This window comes from Epinephelus moara, chromosome 14 (genome assembly GCF_006386435.1).
Source record: "Epinephelus moara isolate mb chromosome 14, YSFRI_EMoa_1.0, whole genome shotgun sequence".
Taxonomy (NCBI): Eukaryota; Metazoa; Chordata; class Actinopteri; order Perciformes; family Serranidae; genus Epinephelus; species Epinephelus moara.
In genome coordinates, this window is record NC_065519.1 from 41,411,564 (window position 1) to 41,432,797 (window position 21,234).

General features: G+C 40.8%; 1 protein-coding gene and 3 non-coding genes across 4 annotated transcripts; all 4 read left to right on the plus strand.

Annotated features, from left to right (window-relative positions):
- The first annotated feature begins 344 nt into the window (after nucleotides 1–344).
- lrit3b (leucine-rich repeat, immunoglobulin-like and transmembrane domains 3b) lies at nucleotides 345–13,101 on the plus strand. Its single transcript, XM_050062032.1, has 6 exons — nucleotides 345–518; nucleotides 3,581–3,955; nucleotides 8,891–8,976; nucleotides 10,247–10,540; nucleotides 10,629–10,688; nucleotides 12,616–13,101. Exons 1-6 carry the CDS (start codon nucleotides 409–411, stop codon nucleotides 13,077–13,079), a joined length of 1,389 nt encoding a protein of 462 aa, XP_049917989.1. The 5' UTR covers nucleotides 345–408; the 3' UTR covers nucleotides 13,080–13,101.
- Nucleotides 13,102–16,137: 3,036 nt separating this feature from the next.
- Nucleotides 16,138–16,208, plus strand: trnag-gcc (transfer RNA glycine (anticodon GCC)). Its single transcript has one exon. It is a non-coding gene; the product is annotated as a tRNA-Gly (tRNA).
- A 263-nt stretch (nucleotides 16,209–16,471) lies between these two features.
- Nucleotides 16,472–16,542, plus strand: trnag-gcc (transfer RNA glycine (anticodon GCC)). Its single transcript has one exon. It is a non-coding gene; the product is annotated as a tRNA-Gly (tRNA).
- A 298-nt stretch (nucleotides 16,543–16,840) lies between these two features.
- trnag-gcc (transfer RNA glycine (anticodon GCC)) lies at nucleotides 16,841–16,911 on the plus strand. The gene has a single exon. It is a non-coding gene; the product is annotated as a tRNA-Gly (tRNA).
- The last annotated feature ends 4,323 nt before the right edge of the window (nucleotides 16,912–21,234 follow it).

Here is a 21,234-nt window from a genome sequence, read left to right on the forward strand (position 1 = left end):
CTATACAGTGTTTATCTACCTTTAACACCAGAGTTAACTTTCAGCACCACTTAAAATGATGTTAAACAGCACTGAGTGACAGCAGTTAACAGTACCTGTAGTAAACCTACATGGACGATGTCTCAGATTGTTCTGTACTGTAAAATGCTCAATATGGAATACTCCACGGGGTGGGGTGGTGGGGCAAAATTGTCCTCAAGGCCCAAAAAGGCTTGGGCTTGCCCTGATGTTGTGATCTGTTACTCTGACAGTGAGGCGTGGGATTACATGCCGCTTGTAAGCAGTGTAATCCCAGCTAATCTGGGATTCAGTTTTACTCTGCACTGTGGACACAACCTGAGACTGGAGAGGGCTGGGAATATGGAGATACAAAGTACCTGTCTGAGTATGCAGTTTCTCTGAAGAAGGATGTATCTGCTGGTCCTCATTCACATCTTGCAGTCCTCTCTGTCGGCGGTCCAATCCTGTCCAGCGTTATGTGTCTGCTCGTATGGGAACAGTGGAATAACAGAGCTCAGGTTGAGTGAGGCTCATTTCATTCTCATCGCTGTGTATTTGTGTGTGTCACTGATTTGTTTCTGTGGGAACACAACTCATTATGGCCTATTGTACTGACTACTGTACTCAAATTATGTTTTATGTAACAAACACAGTAATGCTGATTCAGCTAATGTTATATTTGATCATTTTGATGTCATGATTTGACAAATTGGTTATAAGTAAATATTTAGTGAATGGATGGTATCCATACTGCAGAAGGCAGGTGTAATGATATGGTCTGCCCTGTACATATTATGGATGCACAATATTGGTATCGGCGGATATAGGCTTTAAAATGAACTATTAGAATTGGCCAACATACTTTTTCGTATTTCGCACAATAAATAAATGTTACATACATTGAACAGCATTCTATTTCATGTCTCCATCTGCTGGTGGGCTATCACAATAAGAGTATGCGTGTAAAATATGATGTTAACTCCACTACAGAAGAGACTTGATGATCAATAAAATTAGGTGGGGAAAAAGTGGAGGGCCGGCTCAGGCTCTCACGTGTGGCGTTTGCATGTACTCTTATGTCAGTGTGGGTTTTGTACGGGTTCCCTGGCTTCCTGCCACAGTCCAAAGTCATGCAGCTTAATTGTCCATAGGCAGTGGTGAAATGAGGCTGAGTACATTTACTCAAATACTGTACTTAACTTCAATTTGAAATACTAGTACTTTGAGTATTTCCATTTTATGTGCCTATATACTTCTACTCCACTGCATGCCAGAGGTAAATATTGTACTTTGTATTCCACTGCATTTATATGACAGCTTTAGCTTCGAGTTACTCAGCAGATTTAGATTATTAATACAAATCAAGTAATAAATTACGTTATATTATTGTAGGGTTAGCAACCCACCAATATATGAAGTAATCCACATAGCTCCGCCTTCACCAGCTGCAACATTAAGGTGATGAACACATTATTGCATTATTATTTATATTCCATTAATATAATAGTGTATCATTATGAAATGGGACATTCTGCATAATTGGTACTTTAACTTTTGGTTCTTTAAGTGTATATTGATGCTAGTATTTTTATACTTTATTTTAAGACAAAAATCTAATGCAGGACTTTTATTTGTAACAGAGTATGTCTATACTGTGGTATTGATACTTTTACCTAGGTAAAAGATCTAAAAACTTTTTCCACCACTGCCCATAGGTGTGAATGTAAGTCTGAATGGTTTTCTGTCTCAATGTGTCAGCCCTGTGATAGTCTGCCAACCAATATCAGCTGGGATCGGCTCCAGCCAGCTGCAACACTGTAAAGGATAATCGGTTACAGATAATGGATGGATGGATAATAATGGATAACATGCACAGGGACAGGGTTGCAGTAATCTTGTTGCAGCCAAATTTAGTACAGGCTAACAAAAAAATGTATCATTCCAACAAGGATACATGTGTTGAACAGCAGAAAATGTTATATCATCATATACCGCTGATTTTGGATGAAAAGTTCAAAAGCAAAGTATTCCATGAAGGCTTGAGGCCAGGAGTAGTGCACAGTTTGTCTTGACTGTAAAAAAATAAATAAGTAAAAAATAAATAAATAAATAACTAAAAATGTGGATTTTTTTTTTTACCAGTGCCAGTGGTGCTGTAGAGCAATTGATGTTAGTAATGATTGGAGCCCAGAGAGAATCACTAGAGTAATTATACTATAATAATAATTATACAGGATTTTATTGTAATCCATTAATAAACTAGCAAATTCAAAAATAATAGAAAAGATGCATTATAAAGCTCCAAATTAAGAAAATACGTAAAAAGATAAAAGTGCCATTTTCTTATTTTGTTCTAAAAATTAAAAATTTCATTTTAGAATAAAATTGCAAGACGGATTTTTAAAAGATGCGTGTTCTGCCTTTATATTAATGATCCCCATTTTTCCTATTTAGAGACAGTGTAAGCAGTGTACCCTCTAAAAATAGGCCAAAACACACCGGCGGCAAATGCCGCGCTTAAAAAAATAAGCCCCTCTTATTTTTTAATGTATAACCCCACACTGGTGGTGGCTAGATGCACTTCAGAACTCCTGGATGAAGCGCCCGCTGCACTTTACGCAACTGTCCTATTTCCAGCCTTGCTGCCCGCCGGAATTTAATGCATTTTTAACGCAATTGCTTGTACATACCGGCTACTGTAGCAGTTCTTTTCCTCTGCTCCTGTAGCAGCTCGACTCCTCTCCTCACCATGAATGGATAAAGAGAACTAAGTTGCTGTTGCTGTGTCTCGTGTGACAAAGAATGGATGAGGAGAGACTCGTTGTTGAGGTAGAGAAATATCTTGAGCTAAATAACCCACAATTCCTTCATTATAAAGACAATGGCCAAAAAGATATTGCCTGGCAAGTCATAGCTCTGGAAATCAGCGCTTCAGGTGAGAAATCAAGTTTAATTAGGGGCTCTCCACACATGATTTAAAGCTAATGTAAAGGTGGAGGAAGTACAGATCTTTCATTAAAAGTAATAATAACTTTGCATCGTTGTCTGCTGACAAGCTGCAGTGTGACGTGTCCAGTGTGTGTTAGGGGTAGCGCTTGATGCGTGCTGCAGCGGCACTGGTGTTTTTTCAGCTTTAGAGTCCAACCACTGCTAAAGCTATGACCACAGAACTTAAATTACTGCTCAATGGCACACCAGTGGTGCACTTCAGCCTCCATAGAAGAGGGGGAATATGATGTAAAGAGGCAGGTTTTAAAATCAAAGAAAGGCTTTTTGAAATTAATTTCCAGGTAGGAAATGCATTCTGCATTTTTGTACATGCATGCATACATTTTGGTAATAAAAATAACTGCAAATTTGACAGATTTGTGGAACTTTAATCAATTTGTTATAATAAAAAACATCAGACAAACAAAATGGTGTTTGAGTATTTATGGTATTTGTATAATTTGTGTCACCTTTTCAGAATAAAAACCTAGAACACGATCAAATAGCGTGAATGACTATACTTAGAAATGACATGTCTTTGTGTTTATCTGTCCAAACTTCAGTCCTTACAGGTTTGTGTTTAACATCACAGGTTGGTGCAGTGCAGTGACCCTGGAATCTCAGCTGTTCCTATTAATGTCCCAGCTGATACAGTAAAACTGCGTTTAGAGAAGACCTTGATCTCCAGGGTGCCCCGGGCAGCCTTCTACAACCTGTCAGAGCTGCGTTTTTTGTGGCTGACCTACAACTCCATCACATCCATCCATCCCAGCAGCTTTGTTAACCTAAAGGCCCTGCGAGAGTTGCGTCTGGATGGAAACCTCCTGACATCTTTCCCCTGGGAGGGGCTCAGAGACATGCCCCGCCTCCAGACTCTGGGTCTCCACAACAACCGTCTGTCCAGTCTTCCTGCTCATGCTTCTCTCTTTCTTCCCAACATCACCTACCTCGACCTATCCAGCAACAGGTGTGTCCACTTCATAAAAATAATGGACATAGCTACCGTGACATCACCAGTTGGTTATGGACTCCTGTTTTGAACCCTTGAGTTTGGCATTTTGGCCGCTGCCATCTGGAGTTTCTTAGGCAGAAGTGACCATATTTGGACATCAAGGTGGAGCTAATCCTAACACTAGTTGCTAGCTTGGTAACTTTGACATTTTTCAGCCTGGACCTTATTTCCCCACGTAACTTGGTCAAAGAGACTGATGTGAACAAGTTTTGAAATCAGTCCAGTACTGAGCGAGCCAGCAGCTGCTCAGCAGGCTGCAATGGAAGCACACGGGGCAATTGAACACCATCACTGTATGTCCATTAAAAGTGGTTATTTTTGACACAGAGTGGCTGAGGTTGTTATTATAACTGTCTGAGGTGTCTCTTTACCTTCCACTTGACCCGGTCTGTTCGTTATTGCCCCATTAAGAAGAAGTCTCTTTCTGAAATATTACAAGATGTCACGAGATGTCGGTTGTTGCAGGAAAAGAACAGTGGAAACATGAGTGAGATTTGGAGAGAGTTCAATAACTAGAGTAGTTTACAGTAAAAGTAGTTCAGTGTTAGCTAAAAGATTTTTAATATCATGGATGATTATTTACCTGATTTTGACAATGTGGCTCAATGACTATGTGCATGAAGAGAGGATGGGGAGAGAGAGGGAGAGAAAAAAGGCAGCGGAGATTTTTATATTGCTGTCAACATTTTCATTACATCCTGCTGATGCTTCTCTTTGTTATTACACTGTCCTCTTGGCTACTGTACCACAACTTCCCCGTTAAAGGTTTTTTTGGGGGAGTTTGTCCTAAAGACAGAAGGATGCCATATGCTGTAAAGCCCTCTGAGGCAAATTGTGAATTGTGATATTGGGATTTATATTTATTATAATTGATTGATTGATTGACCTTCTTGATGTATAAGAAGGACAAATGTGGGCATAAAATACCATAAAAACATAGGCTGTATAATACCAAAGCATAAATATATTTTTCCACCACACACACACACACACACATACACACACACACACACACACACACACACACACACACACACACACACACACACACACACACTCTGTGGCAGAGAAAGTGTCAGCTTGTCATTTTATACTATGGATGTCAGCTGATGAAAATGGGTAATCAGTCTGTATAGATGTATTATCAGTGCTGAATCAGTTGATATTTTGCGCCTCCTAATCATTTATTGATTGATTGTTTTGCCATTATCCTGCTATGCTTACATGTGTAACGCTATGCAATGTAAACATAATTACTTTAGCTAATAGCATTAGCCTACCTCCACCCGTCACAGCAGGTAAATCCACTCTGGGAACAGCCCAGCCCAAGCTCTGGATTTCTTCTCCTCTTTGACAGGTAGTAGACATCCCGGATCACTGCAGGCCCACAGGTCTGCGTGCATAGTGTATGGACAGGAGTTTTACCACAACTTCAGAGCATCTATATCCAACAACGACTATTCTGTGTCAGCTGCTCCAGGTGTGACTCCTCATTTTGTTGGCACAGTCAGAAATGTGCAAACAAGAACCACTTTTTACAACACAGGCATTTTCCTCAGTGGGCAGATGGTCACAGCAACCCCAGGAACTCCACTGTCTCCCAGCTTCATGTCCTGCAGCTTGTTCATCCCCTGCTGTGTGTTTTTTTATTTTTTCATCTCTCTCTCTCCTCATCCATACTTCATCCATATACTACGACTCACATAAATATGGGCGGCGGTCAAATTTAAAAGCCTCATCCATGTGATTGATGTCAGTTAAAAATCAACCATGACAATAAATATCATTTAGATAACACTAAACTATGTTTACTGTAAACTAGTGTCATTACTATACTCCAGAACTCACACATATTTCCACAGTTGTTTTCCTGCAACAAGTGACATCTTGTGATATTCCAGAAGGAGACTTCTGCCTAACGAGACAATAACAAACAGACTGGATCAAGGGAAACGTAAGACACTTCAGACACTGAAGCCACTCTGTGGCAAAATTAACCACTTTTAAATGGACAGAAAGTGAAAGTGTTTAATTGCCTCGTGTGCCTCTATAGTAGCTTGTGCTGCGGCTGCTGGCCGCTGCTGGCTCCCTTAATACTGGAACAATTTCTTAATTTTTCAGGGTCCAGGTTGAAAAATGCCAATACTCATGCTAATTTTCGCTTGTGAAAAACAGGCTTGAACTATCAAACAACTGATTCAGAGGGTCTTTAAGAGCAACTGTTGAAGAAAACTAAAAATGATCCAATTAACTTTCATGAACTGAAAACACACTAAAATAGCAACAGCTACAGGTAGCTCTGCTCTGTGAGTCTGGGCTTAGCCTTGGTTATGTTACCTAAGCAGCGCTGTTGGTGAGGCCACAACTTGTCAACGGACAGCACCCACCTGTTGTGCACACAGTTGTCATGAATGGAAAAATTAGCTATAGAAACCAAAACAATTTTTTGTACCAGGCTGTAAATATGCATGTAAACATTTTAATATGGCAGTCTAATGACTGCTGTTGAAGCCAGGCTGAAGTGGCCTGTAGGAAATATTGATTGTTACATAATTTATAATTTATTCTGTGGCAGCATTTATTAAATAAATGCTCGCCGACATTCTCCACCATTTTCTATGAAAAGTTTGATTGATATGATTCATTTAGGGTTTGCATTCTCCACCATTGCATATGTAAGATTTGTTTGATTATAAACAGTTTATTCAGGTGCCTACGTTTTTCACCATGAATACTGTAGGGTTTGATTGGCTCAATATTAGGAAAAAGTGACGTTAATAAGAATTATTAAACATAACCACTTTAATTATTCGTCCAGCGATATAATTTCATAGTCAGACTAATAAAACCACACCTCTTGTTGATCAGACAAGAATGTTTAACGCACTTTGGGGAAATTATTAATTATCAATTGTCAATTCAAATAGAGCTCAAATAGCCAGGATCTTTGCACCCGTAAAGTGACTGAATGTAATCCTACAGAAAACCAAGACAACGACTTTATAGACAAACATTTATTCTAAACTACTGACACAGAAGACCAAGACGCAATACAACTAACAACAGACAAGACAATGAGTAAATGCAACTATGAGTGGAATGAAATGAATACAGCGATGCTAATGAATGAATGAATGACCAGAGTGAACCAGATGAAGCAGTGAGCAATGGTGAGATAATTATCAGAGGAAACTTTAACATGGACCTGTGAAAAGCACCATTCAACAGCTGAGAGGCATGGGAAGCAAAAAAGGAAACATCTGAAAACTTAGGGGAAATCCTAGTTTTATCTAATGCTCCCTACCATACTTATTAAACTACGCATCAAACCCCAGCACAGGAAAATTATGTTGTTTCACCTGAGTTGTAGCAGACCAGAAAGAAGATGCTCTGGAGGGGGAAGAGGAAAAAGCAGCGCTGCTCCTTGGTGTGAACCGCTCCTGGTGCTGTCCCACGGGGCAGCCTGCTCAGCTGGTCCTTCTCTTCTCCTCGGTCGAACTTCTTGGAGCCCTTGGGCACTTTTGGGCGTTCTTGAGCCCACATGGCAACTTTGGCTCGGGTGAGCTTGGCTCTCCATGTCGGTCATCTTCACACACCCAGTGTGGGCATGCAGGAGTCTGCCTTTCTTCAGTCCTGACCTTGTTGGTCCAGGACACAGGAGTTAGGCAGACCTTGTGGCATAAAGTTCTTTCTGTTGGGTTTTAGCATGTTCAGTTCTGCTCAGGATGCAATCAAATCGCCTTCTCAAAAGTTCTTCTTCAGGTTCTTTTTTTCTCTCCTTTTTTCTTCTTTAACTTCTTTAACTTAACAAGACAAAAAGTCTCTTCTCATCTTATAGTTGTTCAAAGGGGTTGAGACTGGCAGGCAGGCTCCGGCCTCTGTGCTGTGATTGGCCTTGCCAGCTGTCTGCCTCCGGCTGATGTCCAGTAGGAGCAGTTCACTGTCACTGGCGGGACATTTCACTCCTCCCCTCCTGTACCTTTGCTAGTTTAAAGTTTAATTTACTTTAATTGCTTCCTAGATAGTTAATGAAGCTTGGAACATTTCTAATGCTTCCATATTTACCAACGAGGCGCTGTCTGCTATTGAATGGTACCAAACACACATTGTCTGCAACAGGATATTACCAACTTATAAATAAGTGGTCAACAGACACTACTAATTCAGATTTAAATGTTATACATGGTGATCATGTTATAACATCATATATATATGTACATGTGTATGTATATGCACTGAAATAGAAAGAAAGGTGAAGCATAAAATTACAATCAACATGTTGGTTCCTGGAATCCGCATTTCTGTCTGTCCTCTTAAAAGACAACCGCAGGGAAAGGTGGGTGTTATTACATTAGCATACAGTACACACAGACGTCTGCACCATAGGGGACCTGGTGTCAGAGTGGCATCTCAACTTGAATCTTCTTCCTGGATAACACCAACACCAACATGTTAAATAATAAAGTTACGTTTGAAACACCTTTCAGACCATGTGGCTGAGTCTGTCTCTTTGTTTCGTTTCCAGAGTTTGTGACGTGTCGTAAACTCTCCAGCCACATCTGGTGAGGTGGAGAGCTTATCAGTTGAGTGTAGGTCCATCTTTGAAGTGACCCAGTGGTTGGTCACCCATTCTTCTCTGATGTCAGGATGCTGAGTAAAAGTCCATTAGTATAAATCCAAAATAAACAGGCTTGATCACCTTACAGGCCATTGAAGAACTGCAGTTTTTGGCACTTCCGTGTTGGCGTCATTTTTCAGCTGCGGAGGTTGCCACTTAGACCAGATGACACAAAAACATGTAGCCCAATGATGTAGGGTGCTACAGAGCTGTCAGTAGTATGCAATAGATGCGTTCAACTTTTCTCCTCTCCTCTCCTTTCCTCTCCTCAGGCTGACTATATTACCTGTTGAGCTGCTGGACCTGTGGTTTCCACTCCCAGGACAGCAGGGAGGACTAGTACAAAGAAGAGTTTTGGGTACAGTATGTTTTGCAGCCATGGAGGCACATTATGTTCTAATACTGTCTAAAGCAACTGCCCTTGATTTAACTCAACAAAGAAATGAAGATGCCCAGTGCCGTGCACAACCATTTGGCAGGGCAGGAGCTCAAGTCAAAAAATGGGCACCCTTTCCAGAAAAATTTACATTTACATTTATTTATTTATTTTTTTTACATTTTGTGTGCGTGCAAAGTGCATCCTGCCGGGAGGTTTCAATGTGTCTGCTGGCACCAGGAGGGTTCTGAGGCTTATGTACATACAATACATGTGCACACAGTAATGAGCAGGGGATGTCTGTCTAGCTTACATATGAGATGTTTCAGTATCTATACTATGTGCACCTAGCAGCTGCTACACATAAATATTAACTTTCTACATTTATCATTTCCTTAAAACAGGTAACAACAAAGAAACAGTGCCACATTGTGCACACTGTATTTGTCTATACAATGAATAACCACTCACAATAAACAAATCTTTACACAACATTTTAAAACACTATTCTTTGATTAAATAAACAAGTAAACCAACTAATCTACCCTCCAAACTACACACTTATCCGGTCAGGGGTCAAAAGGACACGTGCTTCAGCACTACTTGGGGTCTATCTCGTGCCTAAAGATGCCCAATGTGTGAATATCGTTCAGACAAATAGAGCTTTACTCACATAGGGCCAAGTCAAGATCCATGATGTTAAAGAGTTCCTTACAGAGTTATTTGGTTTACCTATCCATGTAAGCTATTAGCAGTCTGTTTCTTTTAACATTTGTTTTACTTTGCAACATGTCGTTATCAAATGGAACTCTTGACTCTTGAGACATCACTGTTCCCAGTTTTTATTGTGAAAATTTCTTTGGTAGAAAGTTGCTTCAAAGAACACCACTGTTGATCTGTACTGTAAACATGACATCTATTGGTCGTCTGTCAGTCCTGGAAGAGGGATCCCTCCTCAGTTGCTCTTCCTGAGGTTTCTACCATTGTTTTCCCTGTTAAAGGGTGTGCAGAGTTTTTCCTTATCCACTGTGAGGGTCCAAAGGACAGAGGGATGTTGTGTACTGTAAAGCCATCTGAGGCAAATTGTGATTTGTGATATTGGGCTTTATAAATAAAATTGAATTGAATTGAATTGAATTACTGAACAACCAAGCTTAAACCATAAAGCTGCTACTACATTTTTCCATCCAATTTACGACACAAATAAAACATGACAATTATGTGAATAACTTAAATTGTCCTGAATACCCAGGTCTTCATGACAACCCCTGGTTGTGTGACTGTCAGATCTCCATGGTGATGTCCTTGTCCATGTCCCTGGGGAGTCCTGTAGTTCTCATGGACCAGCTCCTGATATGCCGCAGGTCTCTGGGCCAGTCAGCGATGATGGTGACCCAGGCTGGGATGTCCCGCTGTATGAGGCCTTCAGTCCAGCCTGCAGCCACCAGAGTCATCTCTCCACTGGGCAGCAATGTAATCCTCCGCTGTGACGCCACCGGCTACCCAACACCAACCCTGACTTGGATCAAAACCTCGGCCTACACTGGTAAGTGATCCAGGATCTCTCTGGGGTGATGAAGGGATGTTACTACGATCTGAGCATCAGTCATGTTGTGATTTTGTTCTCTGCGCAGGTTGTTGCCAACAAGACATCCTTGAGAATTCTGACCAGCTACCCAGGAACTTGGAGAGCTGTAAGTGGTGCTATATTTTGATTTTTATAGCATACAGGGTTCACATTCATATTCACTCAATACCAGTGTTTCCTCTGTATTTGCTTTTCTGTGATTTTTGCACCAGTGACTGTATATAAAGATGGACAATGCATCTCCAATTCCTCACACTTCACAAATGTATCCCAGATACAACCACTACCATCTTGTGCTGATGACTTAATTCGGAGCTAGAGTTTGCATTGTAGCAGTCTCGTGGTATTGAGTTCCCGCCCATACACCTAACCAACTTATCATGAGCAGAGCCATTGATCATGAGCACACAAAGTGGCACACACAGCTGTCAATCACAACATCAAAACCACTGCTATTCATTCACACACAATTGCTGCATACATTTTAGATGTAATTTCAGTATACAGGCTTTACTCAAAAACTGTATGCAACTAAACAAAATGAATCCCAGTTGGCCACCAACATTGTTAGATGCTGATATTTGGTTGAATTTAAGTTGTGATGTCAGGTGGCCAAAATTCTATGTCAGGACAATGTCAAATGCCAAGGTCAATTTGATATAGAATGCTAACGACAGATGATGTTTATATTTTGTTAGTTTTAAGTTGTTACATTACATTTAGTTGTAAAGTATGAGGAACAATACCCAACACCTGCAAAATGTCATAATGTGAACATCCACGCAAGATAAAATTCTAATGTCATTAGACATTTAAAATACTGTCAACCCAATTTTCAATCCAACCAAATTTAAACGTCTGTTTGACGAAAGAGTCCAAAGTCAGTCTGATGTCATATTGATGTACGGTGCGAGCTGGGATAACTGAAATTGTTGGGGGATATCATTCTTTTAGAAAAACACAAATCTGATACTCTTGTCAAGGCCCAGGCAGTACTGCTGAAATGATTCATATCAGGTCTAGGGGATGTGACCACCACAGAGCATTATGGCTTTACTAGGTTTTAATAAGCTACAATGCAATGGAATGCCAAACAACAAGAAATGATCAAACCTTACATAAAACCTTGTTGAGCTTGGCTAGTTTTCTGTCGTTGCCTGACTCATTCCCCGCAGTGTCACTCACTTGACAGCATCTGGCTCTAGTCCTCTTCTTGATTTAACAACCGTTCACTAAGCTCAGCGTCACTTTAAGTGTAAGGAGCTAGGACAATGGCTTTAAATTTTGGCATTGAAAATAAAATCAAAAACACTGAAAACAAAGCTGAACTGAAAAAGGAAACACTTTGAAACACATTGAAACACTTTTATTGGAAAAAGTTGGCACTGCAAAAAAGTTCCACTGGAAAAAAGAATGCTATGATTTCATTCTACAAGTATTTTTTTTTCCAGTGACTTCTCTTCTGATTTGTTCTTCGTGTTACAACTTTTCACAGTTGTTCTTGTTTTCACTGACGGTGGCTTTCTTTTTTTTTTTAAAAAAACAAAACAAAACAAAAATTATATAGTGTTAGGCAGCTATCCTGCAGTGACTGGCTGCCTAGAAAACTCTGCAGCCTGATGAGGAGTTTCTGCTGTCACATAAAGTATTGAGTCATCTGCATACATTGACATGCAACTTATTTAAAGCATTCATTTATATGTGGTAAAAGCATAAGATCAAGGGGCCCAATATCAAGCCATGTGGTACATCCAATTTGTAAATTTGAAGTGGTGATTTCATATAATACATTTTTACACATTGACGTCTACATTCCAAGTATGATTTTAACCAGCTTACAACTTGTTGATTTATTTATTCATTTATTTATTCATTGTTTCATTTCTAAGGACTTCATGGCTTTGGGAATATTGCTTAGATTTAGTTGGATCTGGTCTCAAAGGTTGCCCATGTAAAACCCTAAGTCATACTTGGAAGAAAAAGACTGATACAGTGTGTTGAGAACTAAGATTGATCAACCTTTTATGTTTTAGTTATGCAGGAATCTCCTCGAGTGGGGGTTCGCTGGTCGATAATCAGCCTGAACGGGTTATCGTACAAGGATGCTGGTGAATATCGGTGCCAGGCACGGAACATGGCCGGAATATCTGAAGCCCCAATTAAACTGAAGGTGGTGGGAGTCACAAGACTGTCCCGTCTTCCAAAAAAGAAGCCCCAGAAGACTCCACCCAAATCACCATCAAAATACAGAAAGCCTAACCAGACTGCAGCTCCTACCAACACCCCCTCAATGAAGGAGAATCGGATACTCCAAAACATTACACCTTCTATTAACAAGACCCAGATGGCTCCTAATCTTTTGCCCAAAGTGTTCCCCATAGACAAGTACATTAAGAGACGCAAAATGAACTTAACAGATGCAAAGACATCTATCAAGTCTACATCTGAGCCTCCAAAAAACTCTACAACTGCTCTATTCTCAGAAACCCTTGTATGAGATACACTGAAGTTGGTCTGGGTCAGTTATTCTTTTGACTTCAACAATGGCATGGGATATTAAATAAAGCTTCACTGTTTGTTAACCTCTAGTTTTAGTGTTTCAGCTCTCTGGGGCCATTCTGCACTGCAAAATAATGCACAGTTTGATGATGTTGTTGAAATGTAACTTGTTTGTAAAAATAAAGTGTGTGATACAGGATGTCTGTGATGTCTAAAAGGATGTTTTGAAACCTGGAGTTCGGGTTTGCAGAAGAAGAAGTCTCAATTTGCCTGCCTGGAGATGCGATCCAGCTCACATCAGGATAAGTCCCCAACATGTTTAGAATTTATTGTTGTTGTTTTTTCATTACAGTCACTTATTTCACATTTATTATTTAATATTCTAGCAGGTTACCTGACCTCTCTTTGATGAAGCTGCATTCCTGAGCCAGGCCTACGGTCAATATTCATTCTCCCACTACGGTCTGAAAGTTGAAACCTTGGGTCTGATTTTTCACAAAAACATATATGTTTTCATAAACACCGCCACCAGAGACAGAGGGAGATACTATGTCTACTAATTTAGCTTCCAAATAAGCTCTGTGAGGAAACAGAGTAAGCAGAGAGGTGCTGTTCTCCATGAATACAGCCTCAGTGGCACTAAACATACCAACTGTACCTGTTGTACCTACCATGGTATGGTAGGTAGAACAGAGAGGAGAGGTGAACATGGGTTGCTCAGCCTTTAAGTGCATAATGCATAAAGTGTGTTGTTGAAAGAATGTAACACTGTAATTTATTAATTTCTTTGTGTGCAAACAGCCTCCTTAGAGGAGAGCAGCCTAGCCAATGGCCCCCAGGTAATTTGAGTTGAGCCCCCTGCTTCCCACCATTACCACTACCACTACTATTTGAACCAGAGGGCACAGATCTGGCCATTCTGCTGCCATATTCTCTTTCTCTCTCTGAATCCAGATTGTGTAAGAGAAAGTGCAAGAGATTACCTGCTGTGGTGAGCACTGGACATTTTCTTTTTTATGAGTTTACCTCAAAATGTAACATGACCAGTTGCAGTGTTAATTTTGACAGCTATTTTAGATTTAGTCTTGAGACAAAAATGCTTATTTGTTTTAGTGACATTTTAGTCATTTCTATCCTTCATTGTTTTAGTCAATGAACATTAATGACATTTTAATCAACTTTTAGTCGTTATGTTGTCTATATGGATTTTAATCTTTAACTAATCCAGTTAGGCAAAAATCATGTATCAGAAGTTCTTTTCTACAACTACAAATAATTTCTGCACACTTACAAACTGTCATGCCTCTAGCAGCGTTTGACAGGTTTAAGGGGTGATTTACAAGCACACACTTATACTGATCATCAATTGAAAAGCTCAACATCTCTGTATTAATGCTCTCAAAAACTTATTTGACACCACAAATAACTAATCTGAGACAACTAGGATTTGTACCCAGGTTCACTGTAAACTCTAACTCATTGATCTCACTGTTAAAGGAGACCTATTATGCTTTTTTCAGGGTCATGTTGATATAAATATGTAATATTGGGGTCTAGTGGAATAGATTTATGTGCTTTAATGTTCAAAACACACATTATATGTCTTGCATTGCTCACTGCTGCAGCACCTCTGTCTGAAACGCTGTGTTTGGTGTATGTCCCGCCTCCCCAGCAGCCCAGTCTGCTCTGATTGGTCAGCTCGCTCAGTCTGTTATGATTGGTGAAATGCTTAGAGTGTGTATCAGAAATGTCACGCCCCTTACCTTATCTGTCTTCACCTCCAGAGGCTGCCGCAAAACAACAACAGAGGCTAAGCTAACAATGGCAGCTGGCGGTTCATCAATTTGAGTGAAGAAACACGAGCCGATAGACTCCGAAGCGGCTTTGCAACAGCTGTTTTCAACCAGGAAGAGAATATGTAGCTGTCCTCGCGAACGCCTCTTTATAGAGATTGCAGACGTGTCGTCATCAATGACGTATTCCCCACGGTGAACGCAAAGCATCGCGGGACCTCGCATATACAAAGAGCAGAGGCGCCAGATGTAATTGAATCGACTGAGAAGAAGAAGAGGATTGAATCGAGTCTAGACTGCTGACTAACAAAATGCCGACTAGCTGCTGCATTGTCAACTGCCGTAGCCGTTCTCACAATCGCCATGGGTTAATCAAAGGATTAGGCTTCTATCGTATTCCAGCGTGGAAGAAAAACAGCTCAAGCCACGTCACGGAGGTCACAAAGAGGCGACGAATGGCATGGGTAGCAGCAGTAAGGAGACTGAACATTACCTTCGACAACACTCCACCACACATGGTGGTGTGTTCAAAGCATTTTCACAAAGGTAAGTTATAAATATCGTGTGGAAATAACCAGTGTAACTTGTTTAGGAAGGAAAGATGTGTTTTTACGCAGCGTTGCCTGCACATGTTCGTAGTTAGGCTAGCGTTAACTGTTAACCGGCATCACAACTAGACAAGGAGGTTTCTCAGGAAGTTACACACGTGTACTAATGAATAATCAGTTGAATTTGTTCTACATCTAAAAAGAAATTTATACGTCTTTGTGTTTGCAGGCAAACCAGCCTATGAAATGCTAGAGTGCGACCCTGACTGGGCACCTTCTCTGAACCTCGGCCATAGTGAGGTCAAAGCTACAAGCTCACAGGTTTAACCACCAATGCTCACAGACTTTGTGAGCATTGGTGGTTCAGTGGTAGAATTCTCACCTGCCACCCAGGAGACCCGGGTCCGATTCCCGGCCAATGCAGTAAGCTTAAACTGCTGTCTTGAATCGGGCCTTGCCCATAAAGGGGATATTTGTACTAAGGACAAGCAGTAATTTCTGTTCATTTGAGATAAAAGATGCTGTAGATTTGATTTGACTTGTGCAGTTTGGCAGCATTTAGTGCCTCTAAGGCTCAGAAGGTTGCATTTTAATCTCATAATCTGAAGGTCATGAATTCGAGTCTCACATGTTTTTTTGTCCTTGCCTGGAATTATCTGCAGTGAACTACACGTGTCGAACCCATGTTTCAGAGACACTGTGGCAGTTGATGTGAGCATTGTTGGTTCAGTGGTAGAATTCTCGCCTGCCACGCGGGAGACCCGGGTCTGATTCCCGGCCAATGCAGTAAGCTTAAACTGCTTTCTTGAATCGGGCCTTGCCAATAAAGGGGATATTTGTACTAAGGATAAGCAATCATGATTTGACTTGTGCAGGTTGGCAGCATTTAGTGCGTCTTAGGCCCTGAAGGTTGCGTTTCAATCTCATAATCTGAAGGTCATGAATTCGAGCCTCACAAGGGGTGGGTTTTTTGTCCTTGCCTGGAAGTATCTGCAGTGAACTACACGTGTCAAACCCATGTTTCAGAGACACTGTGGCAGTTGATGTGAGCATTGGTGGTTCAGTGGTAGAATTTTCGCCTGCCACGCGGGAGACCTGGGTCTGATTCCCGGCCAATGCAGTAAGCTTAAACTGCTGTCTTGAATCGGGCCTTGCCCATAAAGGGGATATTTGTACGAAGGACAAGCAGTCATTTATGTTCATTTGAGATAAAAGATGCTGTAGATTTGATTTGACTTGTGCAGTTTGGCAGCATTTAGTGCCTCTTAGGCTCAGAATGTTGCATTTCAATCTCAGAATCTGAAGGTCATGAATTCGAGTCACACACAGGGCGAGTCTTTTGTCCTTGCCTGGAATTATCTGCAGTGAACCACACGTGTCGAACCCATGTTTCAGAGACATTGTGACAGACTTTGTGAGCATTGGTGGTTCAGTGGTAGAATTCTCGCCTGCCACGCGGGAGACCCGGGTCCGATTCCCGGCCAATACAGTAAGCTTGAACTGCTGTCTTGAATCGGGCCTTGCCCATAAAGGGGATATTTGTACTAAGGACAAGCAGTCATTTATGTTCATTTGAGATAAAAGATGCTGTAGATTTGATTTGACTTGTGCAGTTTGGCAGCATTTAGTGCCTCTAAGGCCCTGAAGTTGCATTTCAGTCTCATAATCTGAAGGTCATGAATTCGAGCCTCACAAAGGGCAAGTCTTTTGTCCTTGCCTGAAATTATCTGCAGTGAACTACACATGTCAAACCCATGTTTCAGGGATACTGTGGCAGTTGGTGTCGGCATTGGTGGTTCAGTGGTGGAACTCTCGCCTGGTATGCGGGAGACCCAGATCTGATACCAGGCCAATGCAAACTGCTGTCTTGAATGGGGCCTTACCCATAGAGGGAATATTTGTACGAAGGACAAGCAGTCATTTCTGTTCATTTGAGATAAAAGATGCTGTAGATTTAACTTGACCTGTGCAGTTTGGCAGCATTTAGTGCCTCTTAGGCTCAGAAGGTTGCATTTCAATCTCATAATCTGAAGGTCATGAATTCGAGTCTCACACAGGAAAAGTTTTTTGTCCTTGCCTGGAATTATTTGCAGTGAACTACACGTCTTGAACCTGTGTTTCAGCGTTACTATGGCAGTTGATGTGAGCATTGGTGGTTCAGTGGTAGAATTCCGCCTGCCACGTGAGAGGCCTTGTTTTTGATTCTCAGCCAATGCAGTATCCCTTTGTTTGTTTGTTAAAATGTGATCAGTCATGCTGATTCCATGGCTGAGCCTGGCAGTGAAAGAGAGCACTCTGATTGACACTTCAGCCCTGGGCATGAGAAGAGAAGTGAGTAAAGTAAACAAAAAGCTTAAATCAAGAGGAAGTGAGATTGAAACAGACTCCTTATACTACTGGTTATACTGGTTATACTTGAAACAAACTGGTTATACATGCTAAGGCACGGTCAAATTCCTTTGTACTTTCTACATCAGGTTGTGTTGTTAATGTCCCAACTGACAAACTGGCGTCCCGAATCCATCCTGTCGAACTTCTGGTCTCCCTTTTTGAATTACAAGTACAGACTAACGCCGCCTGCTGCTATGGAGAGATGTTTCCTCTCACTCAGGTGCAGAATGTGTTAGTTGGAAGTGGCAGTATAGCAATATGCGGGGTGAGACTGAAACAGTGTTTTTCTTTAAACAAGAAAAGACATAACTTGTACGCATTACATTCAATACCAAATTTCCAGTTAGGCAAGTATAATTAAGAAACAAAACATTTGCACTTCCTGTCGGGGAATGGAAGCCCAATCTCACGTGTGAGAGGCGGGGATACTCATCACTTTACTAACTAGGAAATGTCAGTTGTTGCTGAGGTCTCCATGCGGCAGGCCAGGGTTAGATTCCTGGTCAGTGCAACACCACCGTGTTAGACTGGTATTGTAGTGTTAAGAGGGATTTATACTTGTGGGGCAGACCCTATGCCGTAGCCTACGCACGTGGCCTACGCCACTGTGAGCATTTATACTTGTGCGGTGGTGTGTCTGTGTCACTCTGCAGTTACACCTCCAAAATGCTAGTGGGTGTGAAGTGCTGTTAATTTTTAGTTGATTCAAAACACACCCCAAATACACATTTAACATGGCTTAATAGCAACATTTTCAATCCCAGGTACACATATTGGCTTCATTATAACTCGCAGCATTCACAGACAAAGCACTTGTCTTTTGCTGGACACATTTTCCCCACTAATACAATGTGCTAATGTTTTTAGCACCAGCCTATGGCATTTTACATTGTATAAAGTAGACTCATCAGTGCTGGGGGTAATGCATTACAAAAGTAATGCGTTACATTAATAACCAAGTAAAATAATGTGTCATTAACAGGATTTCAGGTAATATTACATTTACAATATCACGTAACGCTTTGCCACCCAAAATAAAGTGTTTATTGTTTTCTTGTTTCATTCATCCACACTGACCCACACCACTCCACTTCCACCACTGCGCCACCAGAAAAATATCATACAAAGGTTTTTGTGTCTCGTCATCATAGACTACATTATAGAAGGGTGCTGGTGGTCAGCACACTTGGGTCATGCCATACTATGCATTATCATGTTCGGCATGTTAACATTAATACAACTGCAACGTCTAATGTATCCCATTCTGCTTTTGCATCCTAAGGCTGCTTGAAAGCAACAGGGATAAGGAGCAGCAGGCCTCTGTTTTTTGTCCTTGTCACTATGTTTGGCACATCTGTGTGTTGTTAGTATGTTAGTATGTTTTCATTCACTTCCCCTACAACTGCAGAACAATGCCGGCACACAGTCCTGTTCTTATGCATACCTCTCTCTCTGGTACTGTTATATGTGACTGGCACAACGGGAACTGTAATAGTAATATGTAATACATTACATCTTGAGAGTAACTTGCCCAACACTGGCAATAATGTAGCTTTTAAGGGAGGAAGCGTTGTAGATGGTGGCGGTCTGTGAGGCCATTCAATACATTGTGACATGACGGATGCACGGACGGAGAATGCTTTTACTATATAACCGATTCCTTTTGTTCCACCAATATTTAAATGTCTTTGTCGTCTCCTACAGTCGTGTCTTGCTTGAACTGTGCTACAGTGCCCCCACCATCTCTGATGGTACTGCTCTGTTTTGTCTGTATGCTGAAGCTTTCAGAAACAGGCACAGATACAGACAAAATATATGCAGAGAGCACAGAGATAGAATGCTCCGTCTGTGTCCGTACACACATCTAACATTGTGCATATTGTAGCCCTAATCTACAGTACACTGTAATCTCCAAGTGAAGGCCACAAGCCAAAACTCACTGGTCCCACAACAAGTTATTCTTTTAATTACAAGTGTTGCTGGAGTTTTACCCCAAACAAAGGGGAATTATGTCATATAATCACAAATACAGATGTTGATCCTATGTAAGCCATAGATTAATAATAAATGCCAGTCTATACTGGCTGAACTTATAATTCAGCCTTTGGCTTGAGCTAGAATTAATATCCAGGGTTACCAATACATGTAATGTTTGTCAAGACCAAAAATACATTATGTATGATGATAACAAGCTCCAGCTGTTCAGGACATTCCCTACATTCATCCATAACTGCACAACAATGGGATATTACACAGGCCAAACCAGATGTCCTCCTAAAAGAGCAAACCAGAGCTGTGTGGTGACATATAAATCAAAACTAATCGCAACCACCAAGCCCAATGCTCCTCTTGAGGTAGTCCACTGTGGATTTTGAGATGTCTTTAGGATCACTGTCCTGTTGTAGAAGCCATCTCTCTTCATCTTCAGCTTTTTTACAGATAGTGTGATGTTTGCTTCCAGAATTTGCTGGACTTCAACCAAATCCATTTTTCCCTTTTTTTCTCCAACATATTTTTGCTCATTGTGCCCAAAAAGTTCTATTTTAACTTCATCAGTCCACAGGACTTGTTTCCACAAAGCATCAGGCTTGTTTAGATGTTCCTTTGCAAACTCTGACGCTGAATTTTGTGGTGAGGACACAGGAGAGGTTTTCTTCTGATGACTCTTCTATGAGGTCATATTTGTACAGGACTTGCTGAACAGTTGAATAATGCACCATCACTCCAGAGTCTGCTAAATCCGCATGCAGGTCTTTTCATTTGTCTTTCTAACAATCGTACAAGCGGCTCTCTTGGAAGATTTTTTTTATCTGCCAGACCTCAGCTTGACCTCCACAGTTCATGTTAACTGCCATTTCTTAATTACATTACACCTGAAAACACTTTGCTATCTTCTTAAAGTCTTCTGCTGCTTTGTGGGCATCAGTTATTTTAGTTTTCAGAGTGCTAGGCAGCTGTTTTTCAGAGTGCTAGGCAGCTGTTCAGAGGAGCCCATGGCTGCTGATTGTTGGGACAAGGTTTCAGAAGTTAGAGTATTTATAAAGCTTTGAAATTTGCATCACCTGGCCTTTCCTAACGATGATTGTGAACAAGCCATAGCCCTATCAAGGTAATTAAAGGGCCAGTGTGTAAAATGGGTTGAAAACTATGGGGTGCCGTTTGTAAAGTGTCTCACGCTGAAAATAACATCAACATTTTGCCACATTTAGCTTCAAACAATGTTTAAAAAAGTATTGTGAATTTTTTAACGTCACCTTTTACCACATTTACAGCAATATTCGTTAACTTAGAAATATATTAAATAGTTAAATCTAAATATTAAATGTGGCACCTAAATGTTAAATGTTAAATCTAAATATTAAATCTAAATCTAAATCTAAATATTAAATCTAAATCTAAATGCTAAATATAAATATAAATA